Genomic DNA, 23,530 nt, shown 5'->3' with positions numbered 1-23,530 from the left:
GGTTCAAGCATGTCTGACGTAAAAACATATGAATGAAATCCATATAGTTTTTGAAAAAAATAAAAAGGACCGTTACTTTATTGACAGACCTCGTATATTTGTTTTTAACAAGAAGGCATCGACTGCAAAATACTCACCCAATTCTGCACTGAATGACCTTATGACCTAAAGTCCATTGTAGGTTCTGTCAAAATTTAGTGTGCCTACCTCAAGTAGTATAGTCTTGATAAGTCAAAATATGATCCCAGCCAACACATAACATTTTGGTAACATTGTATATTGGTTATATTTAGGTCATGGTTATCAGAAACATTTTAGAACATTTTCCTGACATTACTTCTTCCTTTTATATATTGATAAGTCATGTTTATAGTTGATGGAAATTTGACAGATATATTAATTCTAGTCTTACTGTCTTTCTTATTGCATATTTCTTTCAATGGCTGTAACAGGATTTTTGGTAAAGTGACCAGAATGTTCTGGGACCCTGGAGATACAGTGGCAATCATCCAGATGGATGGATGGATAGATGGTACTCTGGACTATATATTCCCTGATGATACTTTAGTTGGGTGAGTGGGGGATAATAATACAGAGAGGTCACTCTTGTTCACAGACCTTGGATGTTCCCTTAGTGGAGAAGTAAAGTCCTGACCGCCGCATGACAAAATAAAACTTCTTCCAGGACTTCCTGCTTTGCTCTTTGGCGTGGAGGTGACCGTGGATCTCTGGACAGGTGCTGGAGTTGAGAAAGGTCTGTGTTGTGTGAACAAACATTTGTCCATACATCAGTGTGTACAGTCGGTTGTACATACAGCAAGACATTTTGAGACAGATGTTGATGAACACAACAAACAGAGGGAATGTGACACCTGTATGAGCTGAGAGGGATTTGTTATCCCGTTGGCTTCACTTGATATAGAGACCATGTGTTCTGGGAAAAAGTCCTAAGAATACAGTATGAAAGCATCAACAGTGACATCAACCTCATATTCATCTATTGTACACAAAAAGTAAACATGTCACCAGAAACTCACCAGAGGCTTTTTGAAGAATTCATATTTCGCATAATTCTTCCTAAAATAGAGCCGGCTGTCTGTGTCCATCCCCCAGCCGGATAGCACCTCCAAAACGGACTCATGGTCCTCAATGCTTCTCTCTAGTTAGAACACACACACACGAATGAATGGTTAACCTTTGGCTTGCACTGCTGTGTGGCCAAAACACAGACAATGTGTTGCTACAAGCCAAAGGAAACACACGAAAGAATGGGGATTACATTCATAATTACTTGCAGTGCCAAAATATATTAAATCCTCTTAATGCACAATGCAGTGCTGTCTGCAGGTTTCTTGGAAATGATTGAATGTTGGATAACTTCAGGGCACAGTGTTTGATTATTAACTTTACATTAATATGTAACCTCCAGATGGGAGGGTGGCTCTCAAGTCAAAAACTATTAAATTGACATTAGTAATTTCATATTTATTTAGACACAAAGTATTGCTTGAACATTTGGGCATGTAAAGGTTTTATTAAAACCATCTTTTTAAAAAATCAACAATTGTAGAGATACTCAGACTGTAAAATATATGAATTTGTTATTCATATATTTTGCAATCTGAGTGACAATATGCAAAATTACTGCTGAGAAATTGTTTATAATGTCAATTTTGCCATTCTTAAATCAGTTTCAAATGCAGACAGTGTTCTTTTAATTCACAAATCTTGATGATAAAAATTTCGTAATTTTTCAAGAGTCTGAGGTCAGAGTCAGGTCTGAGAGCATGTGCTAGTGCCATGTTATACTACATCCATCACACTATGAAGGCACCATCAATCCTGATTGGTGACCACCATAGATTGTATATATACTGGTAAACCTTCCATGAGAAAACACATAGATTTTATAAAAAGACCCATAAGAGACATTCTGAAGCTTAAAAAGTGCTGCTCTGGGTTTCGTCATTTTGGCAGTGCTTACTCTGCCTACGTCCCAGCCAACCGATAAAAGGGTAAAGACATGGAGCATAGACAAGATCCTGCGTGACATGGGTGGGATGAATGTCCCCATCCCAGAGTTACAGAACAAGCTCAAGCTAACAGCTTATCTTGGTTTGGGTATTTTATTACAGCATTTTTTTGGGGGGGAATGGGCAGTGGATTTCATGATGGGTGACCTGGGTGTAGGTATTAAAAATCATGACTGATTTATTTCCTTAGTAACTCTGGATTAACTGGAACTATCATCATCAAGCTACTGAAAGCTGGTAAAAGTGCTAAAGCCACTAACATACAAAATTAAATAGCAAGTCCCTTCGTCTTCCTTGATTACTGGGTATTTATTGTGTATCTGCTATTTGGTTATGACTGACCAAACCATAATGATGGGATCCATGTGCGAGGTCTGTTAGAAAAGTATCCGACCTTCTTATTTTTTTTAAAAAACCATATGGATTTGAATCACGTGTGATTGCGTCAGACAAGCTTGAACCCTCGTGCGCATGCGTGAGTTTTTTCATGCCTTTCGGTTGCGTCATTCGCCTGTGAGCAGGCTTTGAGTGAAGTGTGGTCCACCCCTCTCGTCTATTTTTTATTGCGAATAAATGTCTGAACGATTTGGAGCTTTGCTGCATCAATTTTTTTCCAGAAACTGTGAGAGACCTCCAGCTGGACACCGTTTGAAAAATTAATATGGCTTTCAGGGATGATTTTATGGGGATTAAACAGATTACGGGGTGTTACTGCCGCTTTAAGGACGGCCCACAACTGCTGAGCGCGTTGCTTTCCAGTCGTGTGAATATCCAATTGTGATTGTGCATGAGCTGGACATGCCAGAACATGTCCCGTGAGGCTTCATCATGGCGTTGCTTTGCCCGAGCGGCTGCACCGCGACGCGTGGTGGAGCAGCTTCCCTTTCCATGACAAAAACTCCTGTAACAGTGAAATGTGCCGTTCATTTTTAAACTGGACGCTGTCTTGATCCGGTATGTCATCTGACTAGCACAGGAATTGTGAAAAGACGTGGACATCAGCACTTTTTCTGGCACATTAAGACAGACGTGTGGAGGAGTTCCGTGTGTCGCGGTGCAGCCGCTCGGCGCAAAGCAACGCCATGACGAAGCCTCACGGGACATGTTCTGGCATGTCCAGCTCATGCACAATCACAATTGGATATTCACACGACTGGAAAGCAACCGGAATCCGTCTGAAATCCACCTGAAAGCCGTCCTGAGAGACCAACACCGAGGTGGTTTTGTCCCATGTAATGAACGGAGCCATGGCGCGTCCCTCCGCTTTTCTTTCCATGAAAAAAACTCCTGTAACGGTGGAATGTGCCGGAAAAAGTGCTGATGTCCACATCTTCTGCCTTTCTGTGAAAGTCAGACGAGGTCCCGGATCAACAAAGCTTTCACGTTGGAAATGATCTGGTTGTTCCAGCAGGGTGTCAGTCTGTCGATGGGGGCTGGGAGCGCGCCGCACTCTCAGCAGTTGTAGGCCGTCCTTAAAGCGGCAGTAACACCCCGTAATCTGTTTAATCCCCATAAAATCGTCCCTGAAAGCCATATTCATTTTTCGAACGGTGTCCACCTGGAGGTCTCTCACAGTTTTCTGGAAAAAAATTGATGCAGCAAAGATCCAAATCGTTCAGACATTTATTCACAATAAAAAATAGACGAGAGGGGTGGACCACACCTCACTCAAAGCCTGCTCACAGGCGAATGACGCAACCGACAGGCATGAAAAAACTCATGCATGCGCACGAGGGTTCAAGCTTGTCTGACGCAATCACACGTGATTCAAATCCATATGGTTTTTAAAAAAAATAATAAGGTCGGATACTTTTCTAACAGACCTCGTAATTTAACAAGTATTAGTATACAAGTACAGTGTCCGTTTTTATTTTCCATCTTCAAAATTGAAAACGACGGGATGTGCTTGGTAGTAGGTCTGTTTACAAGCGGTTCCTTATGAAGACTCGGATGAGAGGTTTCAATTCCTTTGTAAGGAAGCTTCATCTACCATATTTTGGTCATGTAGCTGAATATCCTGCACACAGGTACTTCCAGCTTGAGGAACACAGCAACTGAAGAAGGTCAAGGGGACGCACATTCCAATTGGCTGTGACCAATAAAGATAAAGGGTTTGTGTCTTATGCATCATGCTCACAAGATTCTCTCCCATGTGTTGGGAGATTGGGTGCACCATTTCTTTGGGTGGCTGGTCTGCGGTCTTCATACTGCTTCTTGCCTCCTAGTGGCACAGGGCAAGTGGTCCTGTCCCACTGTATGTTGCTCTGTGATGCTTGACATGGCTGCAAATAGTTTAATAGCTTTTCCACACACATTCACACACATACATTCATGAAATTGTGTACTCATAAAATCTTGCATATTTCTAGGATCACTACCATCATCCTGAACACCTTCTTGAGTAAGCATAGTTTGTTGATGTTTGTTGTTGTCTGCTTGCTGTTTTCATCTCATTTTTCACAGTCCATCTTAGCATTTTTTATTCTTAACACTGTCTGTTGGTTTGTCTTGCTGTCACAGTCATTGTCACTACCACTGTTTAATGTGTTGTTTTGTATCACCCCCTTAATTCACGGGAAAATGAAAGGGACCAGCAAATCCCTGCTGCAATATTTAAAACTGCCTCACTGTCACAAGCAGTACCCCTCAGCCCTTCCTTTAGTTGAAGGTGTAAGCGGTCTGAAGTGGAACAGTTACACCCCTATTCCACAGGGAGCCGTTCGACTACGATCGCACAAAAAAGTGCAAAAACGGGATGAAATGGCTTAACCTGGCTTGCCTTCTAACAAGCTGGCTTACAAAGTACAGACCTGGCAATTGGCTGGTTTAATAAAGTGCAGACCTGGCAACCTGTCCAAAACCAAAAGGAAGAACCTGTGCCCTTGGCCAGAACTACAAAACATACTGCTTTGGTTTCAGATTTTTGCCCCGATGGAGCATGATCAAACAAGTTTCAAGCCAGACTCACTAGGACTACCCTGTTTAAAGATGTCCAAAGATGATCGAAGCTGATAAAACTATGAACACCCAGAAGTTGACATGCACTACTGACTATTTTGTGAACTGGGATGAACTTTTTGAACAGTTTGAAAATTTGACCCCAATTTCAAAACTGGTGTTGATAATGGCCGTAACTCCAACGTATACAAAGTTTGTTCAACACTGACAAAGATGGATCAAGAACTTACTGTGATGCTTCAAAACGCGCCCCGATTTGCTATCTGAGATTAAATAGGGAAGGAGCGGTGATCTGTAGAATAGCCCAATTAAAACCATGGTCTAGGTACCTAGTACCTAGCCTGAACATCCACAGCTGACAATGATCTGTGATAGTGTTTTTGAGTTACTGAGTGGAATTTGTAATTTAAAATGGCTGTCAGTAGCCATGGTGGTGGAGCGACAGCCTCAGTGTTCAATAGGTATCTTCCTCTATCCACCAAAGACCTACCCTAGAAATTTCAGACAAATTCTTCCAGGGGTTCTTTAGTTACCAATGAAATTCTAAATGGCCGACACGGTGGCAATCTTGGTTGAGAAATAGGTCTGTATTTCAATAGGTGTCAATTTCAGGTCAATACCTGAAGCAGCAAAATGTCTGCAGAAAAAAAACAAACCCTACCTATGCCTAGATGGGACAGATGTTCGAACAGAGTCCAGCTGTGGTCATCAATGCAGTGGTTCTTCAAGACAAACAGCTGGCAGACGTCCCGAGCAGTGATGTCACTGGGAACCTCTACAGCTCTGCTTGTGTTATCCTCATTATAAACTTTAATTACCTGCAACAAAAACATGGAATTCACCATTTCCACCATGCTACAGGATGCAATCTTTCCAATGTGGTAATGCATGAGAAAGACATTAAAAAGTGCAAACTGAGTTTGTGGCACAGTGGCATACAAAAAGAAAAAGATTGACCCAAATATTTTAGATTGTTAGAGCCCATTTTCTATCGCAGCAGGAGGCTGGAACAGAATGTTCCGAGTTAACGAAAGCCCCATAAAGTACACAAACCCTGCTGAGCCTGTCAAGAAAACAGTGCAGTTACAATAATCAAGCAATAATATATTTGCACATCAATCATCAGACTAATTAATCCATCTGAAAGTAACACTCACCGCCCTGCTTGGAACCAAGCGGAGGTCTGAGTCTGGATAAACACCGTTGCCTACATACGGCTGCATACACAGCATTTCAAAGGAAGACCTTTGTGAGAAACGTGCTAAAGTTGCATCAAAGTGCACAGCGAGAGTCGGCCGGGAGGCAGCAACTTTCTCTCTCACCCTGTGAGCGCGGTAGTGGAGCAAAAACGTGATATTTGCATGACTGCGAAAATCACCTGCTACCTTGCCCCCACTGGCCCAGGATCAGTCTCCTCCATTCAGGAGCAAAAGAGTGGACAAAAAAAAAGAGAGAGAGAGAAGGAGAGGGTCTCACGTCTCCAAGGTCTCTCTCACATTCACTCATAGAACAGCCTAGCGAGCAATTACACAGGTACTGCTTAAACGTTAGTCAGGCCAACTCGGATTAAAAACTGAGAGGAGAGTGGAGAGAGAGAGAAGACAGGGAGAGACACAGGAATAAGTGTTTCTTGTGTCTCACCGACTTCTACTGGTGCTTTAAAGCTGGGCAGGACAAGTGCTGCTTTTCTGGAGAGAAAAGGAGGTCAGAGCGCTCTGACCGGGCTGCGGTTTGAGCCCTCGAGAAGCCATCAGCAAACAGCTGTGACATAGCAGCTCATAGATACACGTGACACACACGAGATGTGTAACACAAACATGAATGAAGAAAAATGAAGTGCCAGTTTTATCACTATAACTGGTAACAATGACAAATGTCCATTACAGTAGCACATAATAATAATAATAATTACACACTATGAAGCATTTATTAGGCATTTGTAAACTATAAGTTGTTGCTTTGTTAATAATTTTAAGGCATCGCTAAGTCATTTGTAAAAACAGTTATAAATGTATTGTTCCTGGTAAATAAGACCATCAAAACTGTGTTTATTAATTAAATTGTAATACTTAATAAATGATGTGTTAATCATTTTTAAATTAAGTAATATTTCAGTTGTTAACCAGTTGCTGACAAATTGTTAGTGGGTAAAAAGCTCAGTTAGAACATGAAAGTTAATGATTAACAAGCTATTTAGATATACAGTGAGGAAAATAAGTATTTGAACACCCTGCGATTTTGCAAGTTCTCCCACTTAGAAATCATGAAGGGGTCTGAAATTTTCATCTTAGGTGCATGTCCACTGAGAGAGACATAATCTAAAAAAAAAATCCGGAATCACAATGTATGATTTTTTAATATTTATTTGTATGTTACTGCTGCAAATAAGTATTTGAACACCTACCAACCAGCAAGAATTCAGGCTCACACAGACCTGTTAATTTTTCTTTAAGAAGCCCTCTTATTCTGCACTCTTTACCTGTATTAATTGCACCTGTTTGAACACTCCATGATTTCTAAGTGGGTGAACTTGCAAAATCGCAGGGTGTGGCAAACACTTATTTTCCTCACTGTACATTTATGCATGCATTTATAGATGTTTTGTAGCATTTGGTCTGTATTTCCATTTTCTTAGAAGAGTACAGAAACTTGCATGTCTTTTGGTACTGCTAACCTTTGCAACTCATTTATAAATACTCTGTAAAGTACAGGAAGTCCTCAGTTTAAATTAGTTCACACAATACACACAAATGACCAGGAGAAACTCTGATTTTAATTAATTAAATACTTAATTATGATTACAGTATTGGTAAGTGTAAAAATGTGTTAATACACTCACTTTTAGTCCATGTCAATCATTATATGTATAAAGGCATGCATAGATGTAGGTCTATTTTGTTATATGTAGGCATACTGTATGTAGGTATACTTTGTTAATGATTAGTTTTCACTTTTGAACAGATCTTATAAATTTCTTTGCAAGTGGTTAATAGAAAATTTGCTTCATTAACAAATGGTTAATGCAACATTTATTAAGTATTAAAAAATTGTATTCATAAGCCCATTTTAGACAGGCTTGTATATGCTGCGTTTACACATAGGCAGGACGTGTTATGAATGTCATAGTTGCGTCATTCTTGGCACATTCCTGACATTCTTAATGTAACTTAACACATCTGAATAGGTTTTTTAATATCAAGTGTTGGTGTGTGATATTCTTGATTTTCGTGGAGCATGTTTTTGGCTGTCAAAAAATCTTCCATGAATGTCATGCACCACCCTCATTTCGCCTCATGTCGTGGAGGACACAACTGAGCGTGTTGATCCATCTTGATTAGTGGTGATACTTAATAGAGCATGACAGAGTTCTTCTCTGACGTGCGCACAATTAACCCTGCTGCACCACATTCAGTTTCATTGCTGCAGTATGCTGAAGAAGGACAGTGACGCCAAGTCGGCTAAAAGTCTCGTTCCAGTTCTCATCAGCGTGCTCCTGCAGGTGTTCCACCTGCTGCTGCGCCTGATGTTTGGGAAAACGAGTGAGATGAGAGCTGCGTGGAGCCACACATCTGGCTCTCTCCATCTCCTCCTCTCTGTGCCACTCCATGGAACAGAGCCCAACTAAGCATGCAATCACAAAGTTCTTCTGCTGTGGATTAATCTAGATTTTGAGGAGCAAACTGGAGCGATCTGAATTGCTCAGCAGTTGATGGTAGGATGAATATGGGTGTGTGTGTGGAAACAATTCGCCTTATTCACAGCGTGACAGAACATAGCAATGCGCTGTTACGCGCAATAGCAAAGAACAGTGCGCAACAGCGCGAAACATTATTCTTGACCGTACGTAATGGTTCCTGATAATTCACCAACAACACATGCCATTAATCGTAACGCAAGGTAACAGCAGTTGCAGCAGTTCCTGAGGACACCTGACACCTCTGCCTCAAATCATCACATTCATGATCAGCGGCCAAGAATGTATACTTTGTGGCATTCGTGATGTGTTGTCGTTATGTGTAAATGCAGCATTACACAGAAGAAAAATATATAAATAATTGACTTGCCGATGAGAATTAAAGTATGAAATTACAATGATAAACAAAGCATTCCCTAATAGCTTACAAATGTTTAACAAATGCTTCATAGTGTACAATTATTATAAAGTGCTACCAAAATGACTGTATGATGCCACCTAATGATATGATGTGACATTAAATGTTTTTTTTTTATTATCTACATCAAATTTTGCAATAACTTAGAAACCAAGACAGCAAAACATATGATCTCAAGTGCATACATATCATCAATCAGATTGTCAGATGATGTTTTGTACGTGGCATTGCGATGATGTCAACATGCAAATCCAGTGGCGGCACCAAGGGGGGGGTTGGGGGGGGGCTTAAGCCACCCCAATACTGAGCCAAGCCCCCAATAATTCTGCCAATAATGTGAAAAACGACTGACATATTTGTGGATCTCAACTGCAGTTTTGCCCTGAGAATGTCTCAATATTGTGTAACTGAGCAAAGTGATGAATGTTGAATCACTCTTCACAAACAGAATTTTCAGTCTTGCAAATAAACATTTATTTGTGAAAACCCACACACAAGTTACAAATCAGAAATTTGTGTTTGTGGATCACAAAGCATTTGTACAAATCAAAGTATATTTGTAAATCACCCTCTGTACATTTGCAAGTATTAATGAGACAAATTTAACTCCATACTCCAAATATTTAGGTTTCCTAAATATTTATTACAAAACTTAAACTTCACTTATCTTTATCATTTTATTACTGGTAAGTTTTAGAATTGATTTAGATGAGATATACTTATTATCTCACAGGAATATATCACAATAATCTGGGAACTACTTTTTGCACAGGAATTCATCAAGCACGTCGGCTAACACATAATATACAGAAGCTGTATATCATTTGTTTGGCCAAAACCTCTGTGTTAATTGGTAATAAATCTTTGATATAGACCAATTTGTTTAAGGTTGATTCCATGCATTGTATTGAGCACCATTTCAATGAATTCAGTTTGTATACCTATGTGCAATTTTACTGACGTGCAGTCATTGTAAGTGATGTGTGTGGTCTGTGTGTGTGTGTGTGTGTGTTGTGTGTGTGTGTGTGTGTGTGTGTGTGGTGTGTGTGTGTTGTGTGGTGTTGTGCGCTTTGATACCACATTTTAGAGGAGCACGGGTGACTAAAAACATATACCTTGGTATTATAAAGCAATTTACTATATATTGTTCATTTCGATGACATTTGTGGAGCTCCTCCAACCTTTACCCCAGCCCCCCCCAACAAACATTTTCCTGGCGCCGCCACTGTGCAAATCCTTATTTTGGCTCAAATAACAATCAGTGTTTCAATTCAACACTGAAACAAGTGTACACCTAAAAACAACAAGCGTCTATAATGAAAATAATTGTGATTACAACTCAATTTATCAACATTAAAATGACATTTTTCCACACCACTGGGTTACTGTATTGAACACAGATACAATGACAGCTGCACTTGCCGGTATCATTGGACACGTTACAAATATTATTTACAAATCTAGTAATCTAGTATTATTTTTACAAATCTCCATTTGTAGTCCTTTTAGTCTGCTGATTTGTCAGATCCTGCACAATGTGTGGAGTTAAGTCCCTTCATTTTCACAATCCCATGATTATTTGACATCAAGGCGCACATAGCATTTAGCTCAGCTAAAAGAAATTAAACAGCTGCAACCAATTAGCATTTTTTATTTGCCTGTAAAGTGAGTAAATGTTGATCTAACAGGGATGTGATTCTGTAGGTGTTCTTCATATAAAGTTATGTTGCAGCATATAATATGTCCCATGATGGAGGTGGACATGAAGATTTTTACAGGGAAGACGACATTTCGATAAGGCTCGATGCTGATGAATGCCACTCTGTCCTCTTGTTTTGCACGTTACCTTGACTGATCATTCATTAAAAGCTCTTCAGCAATGATTAACAGTACCATAAACTGAAGGAAGTCACTTGAAATCAACAGATCCATTTTATAGAAGATACTCAAACATGGCCAGTCTACAATGATAAACAGCTGCACAATGAGTTGACTCTTTGTTAACCCTGCTTAGAATATAGGTTTCCTGTTTTTTGATTAGTCAGAAACAGTTTTTCTTTAATGGTAAATTTCAAACAATTTATTCTTTGATGTTAAGGTACTTTCATACATGTATAACAAAATTATACTTTAACTTAACTTTAATTGAATAAAACTAAAATAATTAATTGAATAAAACTTTCTGGTCCTGTCACAGGTTGCCTGGTTGCCTGGAATGTCTACACCCAAAATTCCACCACATCCAAAGAAGCAAAAACATTTGCAAATGTACAGAGTGGGAAGAGTCAAACCCCTGGCTTGACAGCGTTAGTGGCAATGGGTACAAGGCAAACACGTATTTTTATTTTTTATTCCCTCTTAAAGTAAAAATGTCCTCACTTTAAAGATTAAATATCTCTAAAATTAGAAAGGTCTTGTCTCAGAGTGATGCTGAAAAACTAATTCATGCATTTATTTCCTCTAGGCTGGACTATTGTAATTCATTATTATCAGGTTGTCCTAAAAGTTCCCTGAAAAGCCTTCAGTTAATTCAAAATGCTGCAGCTAGAGTACTGACGGGGACTAGAAGGAGAGAGTATATCTCACCCATATTGGCCTCTCTTCATTGGCTTCCTGTTAATTCTAGAATAGAATTTAAAATTCTTCTTCTTACTTATAAGGTTTTGAATAATCAGGTCCCATCTTATCTTAGGGACCTCATAGTACCATATCACCCCAATAGAGCGCTAGGTGGTGGTAGTGACCCCGAGGAGCCGTGGTTTGTGTCCTTTTTTTAATTTCTGAAAGGTGCCAACCCTACCCACCAGCATATGTCTATAACATTTTATCACTTTATTAGCTTTATTGTTTATCATGGCCAAACAGCGTGGTGTTGCTTCTGTTGTCAGCAAACATGAGTGAACTGAAGGCCATTCCGCGTCCATAAGTAATGAGGACAACAGTAGCAACATGCTACTTTAGCGCCAGATGTAGCTGAGCTGTTAGCACCATACTAACACATTGTTGCTTTAATGATATCTGTAACAAATAATGTGCTTTCTCCAGATTATCACCAGTGTTCTGATGTCTTTGAATCACAGCCATCATACTTTTGAAGGTTATTAAAGATTTCTCATAAAAACAGCAGTGGTAGCATGACTAATTGTTGCGGTATTATGTGCATATCTGCAGTGGATGAGTATACAAATAATTACTTTTTATGAGTGCATCAATTGAACTAGTACATTCCAGTTTTCAGCTCATGCAAATATTCCTTCCATTGTGTAATGGAGGCCAGCAGGAGTCGCTGTACAATAGTAGTCAGTAAACCTCACTCCCCAACAGCTAAAAGGATTCTCTGGCCGTAGGGTTTTGGCCTTTTGGTTAGACAATATGCCTGCCATGCCAGAGCCTGTGAGTTTGTATCCAGAGGAGATTGAATGGGGGGAGTTAAAAAACAATACAATGCAGAGAAGCTGCTACAATCGCACCAATAGACAACATTAATTATTTGTTTTGTATGACACCTAAATAGATCAGCATCATTTTGATATTTTAATTAAAATTACACAGGTGTTTCTTCTCAGAGCAAGATGCGGAGAGCAGCAGGGCACCTAGCTGGCAAACCGGCTAGCCACTGAGGTTGAAAAGGGCGACAAAGGAGCTTGGTGTGTGTGCATGTGCAGAAGCACACATATGCTTTCCTCCAATCCTGTGAAAGATCATCATAGACACTTGTAAAATTCTTCATCTCACAGTGCCTCTACAGGTGCTAAAGATGTCCCTGTGAACTCTGCAGCTATTGCTTAGCTCTCTCGTATCGTGGAAGCATTTTTACGAAAAGCTTAAAGAGTTGTTCAATAGAGTGAAACATATGGGGCAAAAATGCACAGCAAATAGACCTATAATGCATTGTGCATGGCATCACTCATACTATGGGACAAATAATGAATGGCACGTGACATACAATCCACCACTCAAATGACAAGGCTCTATTTCAGACATATTTACAAAATTTTTTGACCGTTGGTTGTTGAAGACTGCACACTGAATGCTAATATTTTACTAATTTAAGATTCACTAACTGGATGATTTTAAGCAAAACTGGCCATCACTAATCTGCAGTACAGAGGAAAAGTTTTGATATCATCCACCACCACATGTTCTATCCATTGCTTAATCCCATTTGTACTTTCCTGTTCTGTTCTACATTTCATTCCATATTTTCCAACAAAACCGGCATCATATTTTCCAAGTGGTTCTAGCATTCACTAACCATCCAATGGGATATTACACTGGCAAAACAAAGCTCCTTTACAGATTGATCTGATATGTCAAGTTACCCATTATGTGCTCTTTTAATTTGGTGATTTGCAAGATGAGAGCATTTGTTGTTTTTAAAGATATGGATTAATGCATCCACCCACACATCTACATTTTTGCTGTACAAGCCCTACAGCAAGCACCAGTCGACCCACAGAGGTGAAGGTGTGCCGTCAGCAATAAAACATAATGTGCTGTGTCCACTTTCATTGAACAGCAAAAAAACACAGGGGCGAGGCAAAGTAAATCCAGACATTGTGTATAATGCTGTACTAAATTTAGTTTTGTTGAGCCTAAATGCCTCTATTAGACCTTCTTATCTCAAGGACAGAACTGCATGAGTCATTTTGCCAATTAGACTACTCTGGCTTTACCTTGAACTGCACTCCCACAGCTGCAGCTCTATCACCAAGTGGTATGGTGAGGTGGCCTCAAGCCTTTTCCAACAGAGAAACCTCATTAACGGTCCTCACAGCAACACACATTTCTGGCGTCCACTTTGCATGATGCTTAGTTAATGATCGATTTGCCTTTTAAAGAGTGTCCTAATGTGCAAAAGTGGATTTCTCTTCCTTTTACGGTTAAATATGCTTGGTGTTTTGTTTTGTTTTTTGCAGCTTCATAATTGTAAGTTAAGGATAATGTGTGTAGGATTTACTGTCATCTAGTGGTGAGGTTGGAGGTGGCATTATGCCTTCGCCTGTCATGCTTACCTTCACATTTTTGCTTCTTTGGAGATAGGAATTAATACTCCCTTAACCTTTCTTGAAACAAGCAATATGCACATACGTATAATCCTCCATTTCATAAAAACAAGGGTTTTCAAACTTGTTAGCCTGCACTAGCAATCAATAAACTTTGATAAATAGGGGAGCAATCACTGAATTTTCTTACGACTGTGCTGCAAAATGTAAAAACATGGAACAGTATGTCCTTATTGGGCTGCTTTATCAGTAAGGTGGTTGAACATGAAGGTGTCCACCCCCATGAAAACACACTAATTTGCTGTTGTGGGTAATAACAGACTAATGAATAGATGTTTATACATGCCACTTGCCATTTTGGCTTATAGCCTTACTCCTATACACTGTAGTTTTCAGCAAGATTAACCTTGAAATGGCTCATTTTAGACTTCAATCAATCAATCAATCAATTTTATTTATATAGCGCCAATCACAACAAAGAGTTGCCCCAAGGCGCTTTATATTGTAAGGCAAGGCCATACAATAATTACGTAAAAACCCCAACGGTCAAACGACCCCCTGTGAGCAAGCACTTGGCGACAGTGGGAAGGAAAAACTCCCTTTTAACAGGAAGAAACCTCCAGCAGAACCAGGCTCAGGGAGGGGCAGTCTTCTGCTGGGACTGGTTGGGGTTGAGGGAGAGAACCAGGAAAAAGACATGCTGTAGAGGGGAGCAGAGATCAATCACTAATGATTAAATGCAGAGTGGTGTATACAGAGCAAAAATAAAGAAACACCCCCCCAGCAGTCTAAGTCTATAGCAGCATAACTAAGGGATGGTTCAGGGTCACCTGATCCATACATACATACTTCTGTGATGTATGTTACAGAAGTCAATATTTAAACATCTGCTTGTTTTGAGACACGCCCACTGAAATTGTGTACACCCTGTGTAACACATCCACGAGATCCATGTTTGTGATATGTTAAGACACCTCCTTGTTTAATGGAAACAGGTCGTGGCCAGAAACTTGTACACAAACAGGACATTTCTTAGTGGTTAGGACCGGAGCATTCACGCATCCATTGCACCACAGAACTGCCTGGGTCTATGATGGCAACTGCCCGGGGGGGTGGCACTGCCATTTCTGTGTCTATTTTGTAGGTTTTGCTACAAACTGTAATATCGAAGATATAAAATGTTGCGTTATAGTTGTCAGCTCCCACACGCCACTTTAGGCAACCAGGACGGTGCTCGAAGTCCTTAATCCAGAAATAGGTCACATTACAAAAGCAGGCAAATGTTATCAAGTTAACCTGATAAGCAGTAGCTGTTGCTTTAGGCAGGAAAAATAAGAAATGTGGGCCCCACCTTTGAAGAGACGCTGAGGTACCACTCAGTTTCTGTACCTAAATGCCATCAATTTTCTGAGAACAATGTGGACACAAACGTGGGAGTTTCTGTCAAACGAGGCAGGGTGAAGCAATTGTAGGCATTGTGTCCTATAAATAGATCTCTCACAATTATGTCTGTTGCTGGAGTGCAATACCTTTACTGATAAAGTAGAAATTTGTGTTAACAAATGGCATAGTATGTGCTTCTTGGAAATGTGTAGCAATGACAATAAAAGTATCAAAATCAGCAGAAATTAAATGCACCAGCTTCTAACAAGCCTCTCTGGGTAAACCAAGGTTATTTTGGACATCAAAGACTAGAAACTGTTTTGTTCATGAGCCTTCACTTTGAAACCAATCATGTTGTCAACATTTTCAGTATTTTACATAAATGTAACGTAACACAAAAATCTATTTCAAAGACAACTATTTACATTATATCGGTTTCTTTCCTCCTAGTCCATGGGCCAAGCAGTGTGTCAGTACCACTTGAAGGGCTCAATGTACACTTACAATCCAGCCTTAGTATACCATGGCCTACACAAAAATGAAGGATAGCTATCCCATGGTGGTTGCTATAGCCAGGTACACAGTGTCAAAATTTAAAAATGCTCCAATCAAAAGTATGCTACATTATTTGTCTGATCACCAAGATTCCACAATGGTATAGTTTGGTCTATCTATGACTGAATGTTATGGAGTTATGGGATACAAACAACAAAAATTGTGAAAAAAAAAATAGCTTGTACAGGTGTCAAACGTTAAAAAGTGTAAAAAGTGATTTTATCGGATGAGCTAATACAGTCCTAAAATGAAATAGTCTGCACCATCTGTCATGCTTAGTTATCAGTTCCAGGGTAGCATATTTCAGATGGTGCATCCAGAAAGCATTCACAGAGCTTCAGTTTTTACACATTTTGTTGTGACAGCTTTATTCCAAAAAGGAGTAAACTCATTTTTCCCTCAAAATTCTACTCACAACACCCCATAATGACAACATGAAAAACTTTTTTTTTTTTAATTTTTGCAAATTTATTAAAAATAAAAAAAAAGAAATCATATGGACATAAGTATCCACACCCTTTGATAAATACTTTGTTGATGCACCTTTGGCAGCAATTACAGCCTGAAGTCTTCTTGAATATGATGCCACAAGCTTGGTGCACCTATGCTTGGGTAGTTTTGCCCATTCCTCTTTGCGGCACCTCTCAAGCTCCATCAGGTTGGACGGGGTGCATCGGTGCACAGCCATTTTCAGATCTCTCCAGAGATGTTCAATCAGATTCAGGTCTGGTCTCTGGCTGGGCCACTCATGGACATTCACAGAATTGTCCTGAAGCCACTCCTTTGATATCTTAGCTGTGTGCTTAGGGTCATTGTCCTGCTGAAAGATGAACTGAAGCCCCAGTCTGAAGGCAAGAGCGCTCTAGAGCAGGTTTTCACCCAGGATGTCTCTATACATTGCTGCATTAATCTTTCACTCAATCCTGACTAGTCTCCCAGTTCCTACTGCTGAAAAACATCCACACAGCATGATGCTGCTACCACCATGCTTTGATGTAGGGATGGTATTGGCTAGGTGATGAGCATGACGCCTGGCATTCATGACAAACAGTTCAATCTTTGTCTCATCAGAGCACAGAATTTAGTATCTCGTGGGCTGAGAGTCCTTCAGGTGCCTTTTGGCAAACTCTAGGTGGGCTGCCATGTACCTTTTACTAAGAAATTCTGTCTGGCCACTCTACCATACAGGCCTGATTGGTGGATTGCTGCAGAGATGGTTGTCCTTCTGGAAGGTTCCCCCTCTCTCCACAGAAGAATGCTGGAGCTCTGACAGAGTGGCCATTGGGTTCTAGGGGAGGTGATGGACTAGTGGTTAAGCATTGGGCTTGAGACCAGAGGATTCTTGGTTCAAATCCCAGCCTGACCAGAAAATCACCAAGGGACCCTTGGGCAAGGTCCTTAATCCCCTAGTTGCTCCCGGTGTGTAGTGAGCACCTTGAATGGCAACACCCTGACACTGGGGTGAATATGAGGCATTATTGTGAACGCTTTGAGCGTCTGACGCAGATGTAAAAGTGCTATATAAATGTAGTCCATTTATCATTGATCATTTATTCCTGATTCAGGCCCATCTCTCCTGATCACTCAGTTTAGACAGGCGGCCAGCTCTAGGAAGAGTCCTGATGGATCTGAACTTCTTCCATTTATGGATGATGGAGCCACTTTGCTTATTGGGACCTTCAAAGCAGCAGAAATGTTTCTGTACCCTTTCGCTGATTTGTGCCTCAAGACAATCCTGTCTGGGAGGTCTACAGACAATTTGTTTGACTTCATGCTTGGTTTGTGCTCTGACATGCACTGTCAACCTTATATGTCGACAGGTGTGTGCCTTTCCAAATCATGTCCAATCAACTGAATTTACCCCAGGTGGGTGTGGGTGTGTGTGTGTGTGGGGGGGGGGGGGGGTTGTAGGCCATGGTAGAGTGTAGGCTGGATTTTTTTGTTGTTTGGGCATAAAAAAATCACTTGTCAATTTCATAATAAAAATTAAATTCTAAGTTGATAAAAAGTTTGTTTCCTCTTATGAGCAATCAAAAACAAATACTTCAGAAACACCATATAGAAAATACAAATCCCAAAGTATGCACACCCTTTAATATTTTCTATTTTTGGCTGCTCCCGTTAGGGGTTACCACAGCTGATCATTCATCTCTACCTCATCGTCTTCTGTCACATTCCCTCCATATCCTTCCTCACCACATCCATAAACTTATCTCTTTTCCTCCTGCGTGGTGGTTCCCTCCTCAGCATCCTCCTCTGGATATACCCCACATCCCTCCTTCTGCAGTCCAAACAATTTCAACCTCAACGCTTGGTTTGTCTCAAAACCAGCCCACCAAGGCTTTAATATAACATCATCACTTTGACAGGAAGTTTTCTTTTCTTCTTCTTTTTAATAGACTGCAGCTGACATGTCAAACTATTTCTTTTTAACCAAGTGCTTCTTTACATCCTTCTACTATGAACCTCTAAATGCTAAAGCAACAGAGAAAAGGTTGCCCTGTGCTAACTTCAATCATATCCACAGAAGCTCAGTGTCTTGAAAGCTTCCCTCACTAGTCTGCTTTATTTTCAATCATTACATATTTGAAGTGATGCTGCTCTCAATAAAATTACCACACTCTATTTCTTACTGGCTAATTTAAATGAGATATTTAGAGATATTCAGTAAGATAGAATTGTTCTTATCTCTATCCCTTGAAGTTTCAAAAGAAAAGTGACTACAAAAGTGATTATATTGATGTGTTATTTTAAAGAATATGCATACTTGTATTGACATTTGGGATCTGTATTTCCAATATGGTATTTCTACTGTGTTTCAATTTCAATTTTCAATTTATTTTCATTTATATAGTGCCAAATCACAACAAAGTCACCTCAAGGTGTTTTACACAAGTAAGGTCTAATCTTACACCTTGATTGTTGCAAAATGTTTCAAGTGCCCAATGCTAAAATTGTTATATTTGGTAATTCTCTTGTATGTTGATTAACTCTGAAATACAGAACACATAAATCAATCTTAAAAATCATATATGAGAAAGAAGCATACAAAATACAAAGTCAAAAGTGAATGGTCTTATAATGGGAATACTAAATTTACTGCTGATGTTGAGAGCATATATTCCATAACTGAAAAGGTATTTTTCCTTAACCAGTTCTTCAAGTTAGACAATGTTTCAAATAATTAGTTAAACATAAAGCCAGTATGTTGAAATTTAGAGGAAAAAAATTAAACCTTTAAAAAAAAATTCAACTTTTTGCCCACTTACATATGTAGAACTCTAAAATGGCCTCAACTTTGTGTGCTCAATAATTTAAAATTTAGATTGCTCAGCATCATCTGGTGTTTACTAAGAAAGTAGAAAAAAGTATTCAAGAAAAAAGAGGATATTTCCTACCCGCTTCTGCAGACATAGTGGTGTGATGGCAGGCAGAGTGACTCTTCTTGCATTGAAATTCATGCTTTGTCCTTTGGTGCTCAGCTAATTTACTGAAAAAAATGTGTCCATCCTAAATAAAATGACTGATAATATATCCCAGAGGATCTGGCACCCCACATTTGGTGAAACGGAAGGGTTTTCACCAAAAATGAGTATGGCTGGAAGCTGCAGAAAGATCCTTCAAAAATGAAAATGTGAGCAACGAGTCGTGTTGTTTCCCCGATGATACAAACTCCTCCTTTGTCCTTGGAAATGTTAAAGCTTTTTCCTACTCTCTCTCACTTTTTTTTTTTTTTTTTTTTTAGAAATGTACTTCCAAGAAACAACAAAAAGTAGGGGAAACGGCGTTCTCATGTTGATCGGCGTTTAAGAGACAAGGCCAGAGAAAGCTAAAACATTTGGAATCAACGATATAAATTCTGCTTGTTATAATGTGAAAAGAACAGAAAAGGAGTTGACGGGGCTGCAGGAGCATTATGTACCGGTCTGACATTATCATGCATTGGTATCAATGACTTTGTAGCAGATATGTGCAACTGTTTTAGCCACTGACAAAATCAGAAGTAGAATGGCACTTGGAGAGCACAGACATCCACCGAAAAGACCAACAGTCCAATCTGTTATTATGCATCTCTTGATCTATTTGTCATAGATGATGAGACGTCATAGTAGCAGGTAGCTCAGTGGATATATGTAGACCTGGGTTCAGGCCCTGCTCATGCTACCTGTCTGTGTCCTTGGACAAGGCACTTAAACTGCAGTCTTTCTCTAAATGGACAGTAACCTCAGCTGGGAACGTAACCTGCATCAGACTGGTGTCCCATGCAAAGGGAGTCAGACACTCATCTGTTTCATGCTATGAAGTCCAGAGATACGCACCGGCACCAGTGGGCCCCAGAGTCTATATAGGATCCATTTGTTCAACTTGTTTAAATTCAATCCCTGAACAGTGATTGAACCAAGATCAGCTACGACCACTACCTTTGCACCCCCACCCCCACCCAGGATTAAAGCAAACCAACTTTTTTAGGTTCCTCAAGCCAGTTATCCAAGACGGCATCCAAGATGGCCACCAAAATAGGGTTTTTTCAATAAAACACCAATGATTTCTGTCATTAAATCTATTGTTTGTTCCTACTATGTATTTTAATGATAAGGGTCTATTGGTGGCCATTTTGGATGCCATTTTGAATCTTAAACCCATAAATGAATTTAGTTTAGGCACAGATGAGTTTGCTGTGACCTGCAATGGTCTTCCCATTGAATCTCTGTGATATTTAAGTTGTTTATATGTTGTTTAAAGGTGTTTTAGTGAAAAACCCTATTTTGGTGGCCATCTTGGACTCCATCTTGGATAACTGGCTTGAGGCCAGTTTTTATTTTTGTGAACATCCTGATTGTGTTTTGGGTCATCTAAGGAACCTAAAACGGTTTGGTTTAGTCCTGGGTGGGTGCAAAGGTAGTGGTCGTAGCTCCCCTAGTACCCCTGTGGGCTGCAGTGTGTGCGCGCTCTGTCCACTGCAGCCCATTGATAGGCTGCCCCCAGCTGAAACGGACCATCAGATCAGAACACAGCAGCAAGCGATCTGACTTTCACGTCACCCACGTGAGCTCTGTTCCATATAATGCGGTGTCAGTTCTGGCGTGCCGTCCACAAGACACACATGTCAGGCAGGACACACGCACGGATTGGCTGTACATGCGCCAGCAGATGTGGACATGAGAAGAGCAAACTGCTTCTCATTCATGTCATTTCATGACTGTATGTCTGTGACCATGGGTCATCTACAGAGGAACAGATGGATTGTATTTGTATTGCCTGCTTGATAAGAGGGATTCAGTGTGAAATCTGTGTTTTTTATGGTGTATAGTTTTTTTTTTTTAAATACATCCATGTCTTTGTTGATTTCAGGCATTTTCCCCACAGCATTTGTAGGCCACTGATGGTAGTGCAGTGGTGAAGTTTTGGGCTGGCAATCAGTAAAGTGCAGGTACGAATCCCGTGGGTGGTATTTTTTTGTTTTGTTTTTTATATATATTCTACATCAGCGGCGCAATGTGGTTCCACAGGTACCAGCTGGTTTTTATGTTTTATTTAATCTACATCAGTGATGCAATGTGGTTCCACGGGCACCAGCTGGTTTTTCTGTTTTATTTATTCCACATAAGTGGCACAATGTGGTGCACCACGCACTGTGTTCCTGCTGGAAAGACACCGACTCGTGCACAAACCCTGGGATTTGTGCATGCCTGCTCGCTGGCACAATGTTTCATGGTGTGCTAATTCAAACTGTTTTGCGCTCTTTCTCCGTATTTGACCAAACTTCGAACTATGTGTGAACGCGCCTTAAATTTTGGGTCTGTTAGCGAAGCACAGGGCAAGCTACCAGTGATTACCTCAATAATCTCTTTGTTTTCCTGTTGATATACTGCTGGTGAACTAACGCCTTAGGTGCAGTTATTTCCGGCCAACTGATTCTGCTCCTTTTCACTTTCTCCGATGCACTGACAAGACCTTCAATGGATGCTGGCCCTGCATCCTGGGGCACATGACTGACCTTAGGAAGCCCAACCTATTCAAGACATAGAGGCAGAAACTAAACACTAAGATGGACTCTTTTCTATCTCAATAACAGACTCTGTTTTCTTGCTCTTCTGTTTTGTTGTTGTTGTTGTTGTTGTTTTGTTTTTGTTGTTGTTGTGTTTTTTTTTTTTTTGTTTCTGTTTTTGGTTTCTTCTGTTTGTAAAAAAAAAAAAAGGAAAAATCTTGTAACTGTTATAATGGCCTAAGCAGTGGGTCAGCCCTCTGAGTCTGGTCTGCTTAAGGTTTCTTCCTCATTTTCACCAGAGGGAGGTTCTCCTTACCACGGTCGCCTGTGTGCTTACTCAGGGGCATTGGTAAGGTTAGACCTTACTCATGTGAAGTGCCTTCAGGCAGTGTTGTTAAGATTTGGTGCTATATAAATGAAACAAATTGAAAATTCTTCACAAATTGAAAATTCTATTCTTCTTTGGCCCATGTTCCACCTGTCCACCAAGGTTCATGACGGTGCACAATCATCTTGCACAATTATATGGATTTTTATTTCCTCTACTTTACATTTTCCCACTGAGCGATAATAAACATCCAAATGCAAATCAATTTTTTTCCTCACTTAATGGTAAATGAATGGGCTATATGGGATGATTATACAAGGGAAATAATCCAAAACACATTATTTGTATTGTATTATAAATAATATACAGTAAAGTAAATTAATTTATGTACAATGGTCTTCATTACAAGATTCTCAACTTCCCAAAAGAATCGAATCAAAGTGCTATTTAAACACACAAAAAAAATGGCAATTAGAGTGAGGATTTCAAACATTATGAGTATGTGTCGAGGAGAGAGACCAAAAATGTAAAAGACAGTCACAGAGAGAGAATTAACAGTCCAAAATAGCACGTTCCTAACAGCAGGAACTGCCACAAATCACATCTGTTCAACTTAGACTTGACAAAGAGGCCTTGTGAGTTTGAGTGCAACACCCTCTGTACACTCATTTTTATGCCTGAACATTATGGACCAGCAGCAGTGGCCTTGGTGGCCACCAGACCACCAGACTTAGGTTTTGGAATTGAATGAAAGTAACAAACATGCATATGCTGAGAGAGACAGAGAGAGAAGGAACAAGCGTCTGCTTCAGTCGCATTTACACATAATCCTTTTTTTCAGGGTTGTCTGGACTTGTGACCCTTTCAGTTAACTTTTATAACACAACTGCTGTTAAGCGTGTCCCCTATATTGATTTCTGATAGCCCAGTGTGTAGAATTTCAGCAAAAAATGTAATTGGATGACCAGTCGAGGCCTGAAATTGGGTGTAATCTGTGCTGAAAGTAGTGTTGACGTAAAAAAAAAAAAAAAAAAAATTGTGAAAGTGGGATAAATTGTAAGCCAAAAAAAAAAAAAAAAAAGTGAAATGAAATTAATGGGAATTGTACATAATCTGGTGTAACCAGCAATAATCCATAACAGTTAATAATCGGATATAAAGTAGTC

At 39.9% G+C, this 23,530-nt stretch overlaps 1 protein-coding gene across 4 annotated transcripts in view; it reads right to left on the bottom strand.

Annotated features, from left to right (window-relative positions):
- grb14 (growth factor receptor-bound protein 14) overlaps positions 1-23,530 on the bottom strand; it is a 68,870-nt gene that overhangs the window by 26,943 nt on the left and 18,397 nt on the right. For 2 of the 4 annotated variants that reach the window (XM_034186544.1, XM_034186543.1), the window contains exons 3-6: positions 5,653-5,809; positions 1,038-1,159; positions 873-947; positions 619-756 (exon numbers count right to left, since the gene is read on the bottom strand). In XM_034186544.1, the coding sequence (XP_034042435.1) occupies positions 619-756; positions 873-947; positions 1,038-1,159; positions 5,653-5,809 (492 nt within the window). Of the gene's footprint in view, positions 1-618; positions 757-872; positions 948-1,037; positions 1,160-5,652; positions 5,810-6,148; positions 6,584-19,445; positions 19,738-23,530 lie in introns of those variants that run through there. The other 2 variants (XM_034186546.1, XM_034186545.1) reach the window with 2 other exon arrangements.

Source organism: Thalassophryne amazonica, chromosome 14, assembly GCF_902500255.1.
Source record: "Thalassophryne amazonica chromosome 14, fThaAma1.1, whole genome shotgun sequence".
Lineage (NCBI taxonomy): Eukaryota > Metazoa > Chordata > Actinopteri > Batrachoidiformes > Batrachoididae > Thalassophryne > Thalassophryne amazonica.
This window is presented reverse-complemented; position numbering and strand designations above follow the sequence as displayed.